The sequence below is a fragment of the Poromitra crassiceps genome (genome assembly GCF_964638095.1).
Source record: "Poromitra crassiceps genome assembly, chromosome: 10".
Classification (NCBI taxonomy): domain Eukaryota; kingdom Metazoa; phylum Chordata; class Actinopteri; order Beryciformes; family Melamphaidae; genus Poromitra; species Poromitra crassiceps.
This window is the reverse complement of record NC_139631.1, coordinates 34,066,343-34,077,742: the sequence shown is the minus strand read 5'-3', so window position 1 is coordinate 34,077,742 and position 11,400 is coordinate 34,066,343. Positions and strand designations below refer to the sequence as shown.

General features: G+C 47.4%; 1 protein-coding gene across 1 annotated transcript in view; it reads right to left on the bottom strand.

Annotated features, from left to right (window-relative positions):
* The window catches only part of srrm4 (serine/arginine repetitive matrix 4), a gene marked incomplete at both ends in the record, with an annotated part of 34,498 nt that extends 23,437 nt beyond the window's left edge, over nucleotides 1–11,061 (bottom strand). The window contains one exon of the mRNA XM_083645402.1: nucleotides 10,976–11,061. Coding sequence (XP_083501528.1) covers nucleotides 10,976–11,061 — 86 coding nt within the window. The remainder of the gene's footprint in view (nucleotides 1–10,975) is intronic.
* Nucleotides 11,062–11,400: the final 339 nt, after the last annotated feature.

The following is an 11,400-nucleotide window of genomic DNA, read 5'->3' as shown; positions in this document are numbered from 1 at the left end:
CTCCTCTGTTGCATTGTGTGATGAGAAGGCAGTGTGACAGAAGTGAACCTCTCCTCTGTTGCATTGTGTGATGAGAAGGCAGTGTGACAGAAGTGAACCTCTCCTCTGTTGCATTGTGTGATGAGAAGGCAGCGTGACAGAAGTGAACCTCTCCTCTGTTGCATTGTGTGATGAGAAGGCAGCGTGACAGAAGTGAACCTCTCCTCTGTTGCATTGTGTGATGAGAAGGCAGCGTGACAGAAGTGAACCTCTCCTCTGTTGCATTGTGTGATGAGAAGGCAGCGTGACAGAAGTGAACCTCTCCTCTGTTGCATTGTGTGATGAGAAGGCAGCGTGACAGAAGTGAACCTCTCCTCTGTTGCATTGTGTGATGAGAAGGCAGCGTGACAGAAGTGAACCTCTCCTCTGTTGCATTGTGTGATGAGAAGGCAGCGTGACAGAAGTGAACCTCTCCTCTGTTGCATTGTGTGATGAGAAGGCAGCGTGACACAAGTGAACCTCTCTTCTGTTGCATTGTGTGATGAGAAGGCAGCGTGACAGAAGTGAACCTCTCCTCTGTTGCATTGTGTGATGAGAAGGCAGCGTGACAGAAGTGAACCTCTCCTCTGTTGCATTGTGTGATGAGAAGGCAGTGTGACAGAAGTGAACCTCTCTTCTGTTGCATTGTGTGATGAGAAGGCAGCGTGACACAAGTGAACCTCTCCTCTGTTGCATTGTGTGATGAGAAGGCAGCGTGACAGAAGTGAACCTCTCTTCTGTTGCATTGTGTATTCACCATCCTCACAGCCCAGCAGCAGCAGCAGCAGGTAGCCTTTTGCCCTTAGGGCTGCGCGAGTATATATACGCTGCAGCCAAAGTGACTCTGCAGACAAGTGAGGTTGGTTTATTCAATTACTGTGTCCTGACGATGAAACGGGAGCAACATAATGGCTTGATTAATTTCCTTATCACGGTGAAGCACAAAGAGTAATTACAACCAAACCCACCGCTTGGTGAACCGCACATCAATCAAATTAAATCAGTCTCCACTCGGCAGCAATCACTTCCAAACAGAGGAAATTAGTCGATTCTCTCAGACCGCCGCGCCTCCGGCCATGCGAGTGTTTACCTAAGAAGTGCAACTCGGAACAACACGCACGCTAAGCAAAGGTGACTCAGGGGCGATTGCATGCTCCGAACATGTCACAAATCCCAATGGAAATTGTGTACGCGCAATTAAAAAGTGCTGGTGTGAAGGAGGATGGCCTAAAGCGATCATTACGCTCACATCAAACTTGATTCAGAGCAGCAGGGACGTCTGGTGTGTGTGGTAACGCGTGAGCGACTTCATGACCGCTTCCTTACACACGCGAGCATCAAGCGTGTTTATTTCCCCAGACCGACGACTACTATATGAAGCTGAATTAATTCTTCGAGCAAAGGGTGTGTAATTGGATATTTTAGAAGTTGATTGGCTCCGTGAGAAGCTCTCCGACACGTTCGGTGGGGAGTGGGGCGGGGTCGATAAAGGAACAGCACAGAGCCACCTTTGACCCCGCCTACAACCTGCCGGTCGTTAGATCACAGCCAGGATTTCCGCCATCTTCAATCACTAATGTGCCGTCTGCCTTATCGATTTGGAATGATTGCCCAGGTCAAATGACACTCACAGTTACTTTGACTGCATTAGTCGCATTTTCCCCCAATATAATTTTCAATAGGAACTCACTGCTTAGACATTTATCAATTTTACTGAATAAAATGTGACCAAACTGCGAATTATATGTTTTCCAAAATAGTTCATTTGCAATTCTTATTCACATAACTCTGGAGAGGAAAATGTATGTTAAGCAGCTAGACATTTCATTCTGATGAGATGTTCTGACTTTCATAGCTGGAGTGAGTATCCATTTGGGTCGTGTTTGGCTTTAATATTGGGAAGTCGTTAATATTTATACCGTATTATAGCGTTTGTAATTTGGTCAAGTTAATTCTGTTAAATGTTCTATGTGGGAAAAAATTCCATGATTGTTTTTCCAGTAATGGAAGCTGTGTGCCATCATGTTCACAAACATAATAATACTGTATTAACATGATATGATGAACCAAATGGAAATTCCTAAATCTATAGTGGTGAAGTCAGAAGTCATCTCATCAGAATTAAATAGGTACATTCTCCTCTCTGGAGTTATGCAAATGACTTATGCAAAATGAATGTGGCCCAAAGGCTTCATTTGACTTGTGTGAACCCAGTGGAAGCGGAAAGGTCTGGTGTTTGAGTCAGCCTCTCTCTGTTAGTGCCCCAATCCAATTCACAGGACCAGCGCTCATATTCACAGGAGCCGTTAGCACTGCTGCGCTACATTATTAGCCTGAGAGCGAGAGGGAGGCTATTGAGGAAATACACTATTCATACCTTATAGCAGTTGAATAATATCTTCATACTCGAGCTGCTGAATGTGTGATTTGAATTGAGAGAAAAAATCTCAACGGTTACTAGTGCCATGTCAAAGACATGATCCACTCTACGGTATGTCATATGCATGTCATGCATTCAATGATATACAGTATGGATGGTAATACTTTGCTCACTGCAGCTGTTCTCATACTTACCTCAGGCATGAATTTATTTAAAAGTCCCACTGCAGTTTGACCACAAGCCAGAGGGCGAGTTCACATCCCAGGCCAGGCAGCAGCATTTCCTTGCGAATTGGAAAGGAGAGCCCCCCCAAGCCCACTCCACTATACTTCTGTGAAATAGATGGCGCTATATTCCCCGTAGCTCTTTGCTTTGCATTTCATTCCCGTCACAAGCTGCCTTGGCTTGGGAACCAATCTGTTAGAGGAAGTTCCTTCCAATTGGGAGCATGGAGCCATGTCCAACTGAGTAATCAGCAGCAGTTCAGTTCCAATTGGACGACAAAGGGATTTTCACACAGGCATAAAGACTGTCTGCGCCCCTGGCAAACAACTATAAGCACAACAACACAGCGCCTGGCTGACTCTTGATTTGCATGCAGCCTCGTACAGATGCCAACACTGTGGCGCTGCTGCTGCTGCCATCATCATCATCATCATCGTCATCATCATCGCCGTCATAATCATCATCATCTCGGCCTTTGGTCAAAATCAACGATGCTAATTTAGAAGCTAAAAAAAATCAACCTACCCAATCGCCAGGATCGAATGGCTGCATGGTATCTTTCTGGAATGCACGGAAATGTAAAAATATTGAACATTTCAGTCCTCCAGCACAGACACCGGCTAGTGCAGCGACAAGGACACATACCCTTAATCCGGCTTCCCACCCGCAGACAGAGCCAATCTGTGCCTGTATGGATGTCCGACCAAGGTTACGGGGGAGCGAACCTGCGACCCTCGTGTCGGTAGGCAGGGGAATCTACCGCTACACTACCCCCGGACACCACACGGATTTCTTAGCCCAGATCATTAACAGCTAAAATGGCGATGTGCCTCGCCTTAGCCCAGATCATTAACAGCTAAAATGGCGGCGGTCTTCCTCTTCTTTCACGCATGATAAAGCTTAGGTGTGTGTCAATTACTTCCCTCCAAATCAAGTTAGGAGTGATGAGGGGGAGTTCTTTGTGTGAAGGCGGAGGGAGAGAAGGAGGCTTGGCTGCGTTTCATTAGCGGCTTGTGAGGCGCACACTTCCTCATTGCACTTCTTCCTGTGTGAGATCACTGGGAACAAACGCCTTCTGCGGATGCTAATGTATGTGGAGTGCAGTAATCACTGCACTCTCTGTGTATAATTAGCTCCACCATCACACTGCACTCTCCGTGTCTAATTAGCACAACCACGGCAGCGCCAGAGACCTTTAATATAGAGAGAGACACTCCACTGAAGGCTTCGCCAATAATAAGAAATGGCACTCTTCCGGTCTCCTAAATGGGCGTGCTCATCATCTTGTGATTGGCTGTCTGTCAATGGTATGAAACTTAATTGGCTGAGCAGCCTCCTAAGTGGGCGTGGCAGTGGCGATACCTCCATGGCACAGATACAGGAAGTGACTGGAAGTTGGGGGTGTCTTGCTTTGATATCCCGTCGTCTTTGGCAGCGCAAATGAGCGACGTCACGCCGAGAGGAAGCTGCCTGGAATGACTGACTGACCGAAGGTGGTACTCAAGTGTTGGAGGAGAAAGGGTCGTGCCGTTCAAGTAAAGTTGGATCCGTCAAAAGGGCTTCAATTTCCAACAAAAAGAGATTTATTTTTGGACGGTACGAAGCCGGTCAAACTTCAACAGTGATAGATGGGTTCCGGACACATTTCAATTGCTCCGCTGTGACAGTAGTCATTTCAAATCCGAACTCCATTTTGGCATCGTTTGTTGCGAGAAACTAAGAACTAAAGAAGAACAGATATTGGCCACATTGTAACAGCTCATCCAATTAATTGAGAGGACAGATAGAAAATAAAATTGCCATCTGGTTCAAACTTAATTAGCCAATTAAACAAGTAACATTTACCAGCAACTGCAAAGGAACGTGTAAATAACTTTTTTACATGACACTGAAGCTCATTTAAAATCTGCTTTGACAGACCGTCAGCCACAGCACTGCGCATTCAGGACCTTCGGTATTTCCTTTTCCCCGTTTCTGCCTCCCAATTATCCACCATCAAGTTTGGCTGTAGCGACTCCGTGCGGATGATTCCCGAGCATTAACTTAAGGGTCTCTCGCTCCGCACGCCTGTCCAAATTTCACAGACCCTCAACGACGGGCGAACAGACCCAATGCCTCCCTATTTCAATCTGCCTCAGGTCTTAATGAGCTGCTAGAGTTCCACACTCATTTGTGTCAGTAAACATGTCAGGTTTGCAGTTGGCCATGACAAGGAGAATGAAACTCAGCGGGCCAACAGACACCTTGGTGTAGGGGAGAGAGAGAGCGAGCAGACACCTTGGTGTAGGAGAGAGAGAGAGCGAGCAGACACCTTGGTGTAGGAGTAGAGAGAGAACGAGCAGACACCTTGGTGTAGGAGAGAGAGAGAGCGAGCAGACACCTTGGTGTAGGAGAGAGAGAGCGAGCAGACACCTTGGTGTAGGAGAGAGAGAGAGAGCGAGCAGACACCTTGGTGTAGGGGAGAGAGAGAGCGAGCAGACACCTTGGTGTAGGAGAGAGAGAGAGCGAGCAGACACCTTGGTGTAGGAGAGAGAGAGAGCGAGCAGACACCTTGGTGTAGGAGAGAGAGAGAGCGAGCAGACACCTTGGTGTAGGAGAGAGAGAGAGCGAGCAGACACCTTGGTGTAGGAGAGAGAGAGAGCGAGCAGACACCTTGGTGTAGGAGAGAGAGAGAGCGAGCAGACACCTTGGTGTAGGAGAGAGAGAGCGAGCAGACACCTTGGTGTAGGAGAGAGAGAGCGAGCAGACACCTTGGTGTAGGAGAGAGAGAGAGCGAGCAGACACCTTGGTGTAGGAGAGAGAGAGAGCGAGCAGACACCTTGGTGTAGGAGAGAGAGAGAGCGAGCAGACACCTTGGTGTAGGAGAGAGAGAGCGAGCAGACACCTTGGTGTAGGAGAGAGAGAGCGAGCAGACACCTTGGTGTAGGAGAGAGAGAGAGCGAGCAGACACCTTGGTGTAGGAGAGAGAGAGAGCGAGCAGACACCTTGGTGTAGGAGAGAGAGAGCGAGCAGACACCTTGGTGTAGGAGAGAGAGAGCGAGCAGACACCTTGGTGTAGGAGAGAGAGAGAGCGAGCAGACACCTTGGTGTAGGAGAGAGAGAGAGCGAGCAGACACCTTGGTGTAGGAGAGAGAGAGCGAGCAGACTCGTGTCAAGATCAGGATAAACGGTACTAATTAGCTGCCATTGTGACATTGGAGGCCAATATATTCCATCAATCTGAAGTTGCTCTTCTTTTTCCCTCTCTCTCTTTCTCCTCGCCTCATCCTTCCTTAATCCCTACTATGGCATTTGCTATGTAAAACAGCCCTGTGTGAATTATTCACAAAGGCCACTTTATGAGCACAAAACGCGCATCACAGACCTCGTCTCTCATGAAAATAATAATGAAAGTCAATATTTTTCTAATTTTTTTTCTAACTGTGGATTGATGGACGCTCATAGGAACAGCATGCAATCCAGCAGAGAGCGGTGCGAGATAAAAAATTATGTGACAAGGAACATCTGGAGACCTGGATGCTGCTGTGTTTTCACTTTTTTTTTAATGTCTCTACAGTCCGGTGTAAATGGCAGATACGCATGTGGGAATAAATTACCTCGCGCTCCTGCGCGCACTATAAAGGATGTAATTACAGCATTATAGACATATTGGAATACTGCAGAAATGTTGCCCCTGTATATAACATAGCAGTGAGGTTGATGATTGGGTTCATGGAATTCAATTTATATATATAAAAAGAAATGGGGGGGAGGGGGGAGGGGGTTTAAAATGGGGGCGTCTGCCTGAGGTGCAGAAAAACAGGCACAAACTAAGAAAGTTGCTTTTTAACTCATTGAGTGCCAGCCATTTCTGGAAAACGGATGCTCCCAGTGCCAGCCCTTTCAGAGCGTTTTCAGTGATTTCTCAAGACCCACAGAATATTGTGTGATATTACTATGTAAACACCGAACACGCCCAAAGAACGATGAGACTCTCTTGTATCATCAGCAATAAAAGGTTTATTGATATAATTTTCCGTTCTTTAGTTATCAGCAGTATTACAGAGGTTGGTTTCACCAAATACAGACGTTTCAAACTAGAAGCTGAGATAATGAGCCTTTTGTGAAATGAAGCATTTCAAGCACATCACTGACTCTGAAGTTAACTGAACTAATATTTTGTGATGTAGTGACGTGGTGTAGTTGTGTGGTGCTATGCGTGCCCCACCCCCCTCAACTGCAAACTCCTCCTCCGTGGGAGTGTCTCTGGTGGCTCTGCTCGAATCTCTGCTACCTGCGTCAGGCGACGAATCTCTTCCTGCTGGAGCTGGGATAAACTCATCCCCACACTAACACACAGCCTGCATGCTGGAGCTGGGAGAAACTCACTCCCACACTAACACACAGCCTGCATGCCGGAGCTGGGAGAAACTCATCCCCACACTAACACACAACCTAACACGCACCAGCGTCTATTTTCGGAGCGCTCCGCCGTTTTTGTGCGCCGGCTCCCAGCGCGACACCGAAAAGCCAAACCATTCTCAGCAGTCCCCGCTGAGAATGGTTTGGCTTTTCGGTGTCGGGTGCTCCTTTTCTGGCGGCTAATCGTGTGGAGAAACTATAGCAGCAGAGACAGAGGGGCTCAGTTGTGGGAGCGGATTGGCTGCTGTTCGCAGCTAACGTTGGCTCCAGAGCCAGAGCAATCTGTGCCGCTCTGGCTCCAGCATGCATCGGTTTCCCTTTCATCACGGGCTTCTCTGCTGTTTTTCCTCACCTTTCTCTAATCTGGAGAGCACTGTCGCCACCTAATGGGTCCGTAAAATAGCTTATACACCTTCAACATCCCCCATATTTTTACAGGAGATGCATCAGGCTTTGATCCACGTCCCACCGTCAAAAAACGCAATTGACGACTTAAGTCGTCATTGGCACTCTACGTTACTATTTGAATTGACGACTTTAGTCGTCATTGGCACTCAATGAGTTAAACTACTGCTTTAAACAATTTTTTCAAACTAACAAAAAAGCACAAAAAAAGTTAACGACTGAAGTACAGGCCTACAGCATCACTGAGTATTAGCTCTGCACATTATAATCAGGATATATTGTAGACCTTGTTGTATTCCTACTCCTCACACGTTCCATCACAAACTTCTTGTTGTATTCCTACTCCTCACACGTTACATCACAAACTTCTTGTTGTATTCCTACTCCTCACACGTTACATCACAAACTTCTTGTTGTATTCCTACTCCTCACACGTTACATCACAAACTTCTTGTTCTATTCCTACTCCTCACACGTTACATCACAACCTTCTTGTTGTATTCCTACTCCTCACACGTTACATCACAAACTTCTTGTTGTATTCCTACTCCTCACACGTTCCATCACAAACTTCTTGTTGTATTCCTACTCCTCACACGTTACATCACAAACTTCTTGTTGTATTCCTACTCCTCACACGTTACATCACAAACTTCTTGTTGTATTCCTACTCCTCACACGTTACATCACAAACTTCTTGTTGTATTCCTACTCCTCACACGTTACATCACAAACTTCTTGTTCTATTCCTACTCCTCACACGTTACATCACAACCTTCTTGTTGTATTCCTACTCCTCACACGTTACATCACAAACTTCTTGTTGTATTCCTACTCCTCACACGTTACATCACAAACTTCTTGTTGTATTCCTACTCCTCACACGTTACATCACAAACTTCTTGTTGTATTCCTACTCCTCACACGTTACATCACAAACTTCTTGTTCTATTCCTACTCCTCACACGTTACATCACAAACTTCTTGTTGTATTCCTACTCCTCACACGTTACATCACAAACTTCTTGTTGTATTCCTACTCCTCACACGTTACATCACAAACTTCTTGTTGTATTCCTACTCCTCACACGTTACATCACAAACTTCTTGTTGTATTCCTACTCCTCACACGTTACATCACAAACTTCTTGTTGTATTCCTACTCCTCACACGTTACATCACAAACTTGAATGACTTCCATCAGCTGTGCTCCTCACTGTTCTTCTCACTCTATGCGTCGTCCCTCCTCATGCTGTTTTTGGCCCCGCGGACGGGACGGGACGGCACGGCCTTTAGTTTATGCACAGGTGAACTCTCTCCCCACAGTCTCTCCTGCTGTTCTCATCTCCGCTCTGTCTTTGCCACCTGCCAGGTTATGGCACACGGGCAGATGGAGGCGCGGGGGCGGGGGAACGGGTCCAAGCAGACCCGCCCACAAACCGCCATTTTGATTCGACAAACGTGGCTTAACTGACGGTGTCACTCGCTGTCTCTCTCGCCAGCTTGCCGCTTCCCTCGGGATGGGGGGGGGGGGGTTGTGTCCGAGCTGCAGGCACGTTCATGTGTGTTTGTGTGTTTGTTAACCTTCTGTCTCCATCTATTTGCGTCTCACCCAGAAAGCTGCCTCGTGGTTTTTTTCTCCAACGGGGCTCTGCGGTCTCTCATATCTGAATCGATCTCCTAACCACCCGCTGTCTGAATCAAAGTCAGGACCTCCTCCCACGTCTGTTGCTATACCCTACAGGCTATTACAGTAATGCTCTCTCTCTCTCTCTCTCTCTCTCTCTCTGTGAACTATCTCTATTCGTACATGTACCTCCCTCCAGTGTTCTCAGACTCTGAGAAGCAATTTTAGAGGTTGCCTGTCGCAGTTATTTCACAGCACTCTGCATCGTCTCCACCGCTGACCCCCACCCAACCCTCTCACCATGCAAGACCTCTACACTTACACAAATTCCTACACAAATACTTACACAACTAGAGTGGTCTTTACCACCACTGGTGACACTAGTATCATTGTGGTACTGTTCCACATGACGGTGCACACGTGTGTGTGTGTGTGTGTGTGTGTGTGTGTGTGTGTGTGTGTGTGTGTGAGAGAGAGTGAGTGGAGTGAGTGAGTGTGTGAGAGGGAGAGAGAGAGAGAGAGAGAGAGAGAGAGAGAGAGAGGAAGAGTTTGCATGATCATGGTGCGCATGTAGCAGGCATGGAAAAGCACAATCACAGATATAGGTATACAGTATTATATACGTATTACGTAGTATATATGTATACTACGTAGAGTGCATCTTTATCTATATATCTATAATATCACCTCTACATTTATACCTATATCAAGTTTGATTTAAATCTATATAAAGTATAATCTTTCCTTTGCTGAGGAGATCTACCACCAGTCAATCAGATTCCATTATAATAATTATATCCGATGATGCAAGCGTGCAAGTACATATAATGTCTCCCCTCGAAAAGACAAAATGTATACCTAAATTGTGTCTTTTTGGAGGGAGACATTATACAATGGTGTTTGTTCACATCTAAGAATCTATCTTAAGAACGGAACGGATCACGGCGTGTGTGCCGAGCCGACTACCGAGAGCAATCAAGACCCCCGCTGACTTCCCCCTCCTCTCCCCCCCTTCCTCCCCCTCTGACTCTAATCAGTGTGGGGAGCTGCTGGCTGCTGGCTAGATCTGATCTGATTATGAGAACAGAGGTGCCTGCAGCCTACACACAGCATAGGCAGACTAATCTACACCATACAATACAACACTATCAGAGGTGGCCCAGTGGCTCTGCCCCGGTGTCCTTGAGCAAGTAACTGAATACCAGCTCTGTGGGTGCTGCTGTGCCGACCTCTGACCTCCCTGTGGAGGGAGAGAGAAAATTCCCCCATGGGCAAGTGTGGGACTAACAAATTAGTCTAACTTAATTGTTGCAGTAGGCTAACTAACCTACGACTTGCCCAGTGCTGTAAGTCTTTTGAATAGAGATTACATCAGTGAAGCCCCATGAAATCAAGCAAAAATACATCATAACAAGAATCCACAAATGCTATTATTTTGCACAGAGCATACCCCCCCCCCCCCCCCCCCCCCCACCTCATTTCCTCCCAAATGGTACTTGGCCAATTCCCCCTGCAGCCGGCCATTGCTCCACTCCCTCTGCCAATCTGGGCAGAGGCGTAGACCAGCGCTTCCTCCGATACATGTGTAGTCGCCAGCCGCTTCTTTTCACCTGGCAGGACGTAGCACGTGGGAGGATCGCGCTATTCCCCCCCAGTTGCCCTCCCCCCGAACAGGTGCCCCCCCCCCCGACCGACCAGAGGAGGCATCAGTGCAGCGGCCAGGACTCATACCCCACACCGGCTTCCCACCCGCAGACAATGGCAAATGATGTCTGTAGGAACGTCTGACCACAGGGCACAGAGCATTCTCCAATCATATGAAAATGGATGAAGATGGCGTCACGTTCTAGTTCGAGTAAACAAACACCAGTTTTAATTGATGCTAAAACGTCGTCGTCATGACACGGCCACACGCATACATTGTCCCCAGAGAGGCCGGGTTGTCTAAGCGGCTCCTGGCCTGCTGCTGCTGCTGCTGCTGTGGCTGGAGGTGACCTCGCACCATGTTGGTACACATCATTATCATCTCCCTACGGGGACCTGCTGATCAATGAGACGGTGACCTTCCTCCCCCTCCCTCCGCACGCACACGCACCCTTCTTCCTCCAAGACGGCTAATAAATTGCTTCATCTCACCTCCCCTACTGTCCACGTTATTTAGAGGGCCATCAGAGGGAGTCCATTACCTTTTTATGGAAAGGAGGTTCATTCAATTTGCTGGCGAGCCAATAAGAAGTGCTGTGTGGAGGCGCGGCGAAGGGGCTCAAGGGCAAGTGAATTATTCCATTATCTTTAATGTGGTGGAGGGCAAAAGCGCCGTCACGGACGCGCAGGAATTGACTTA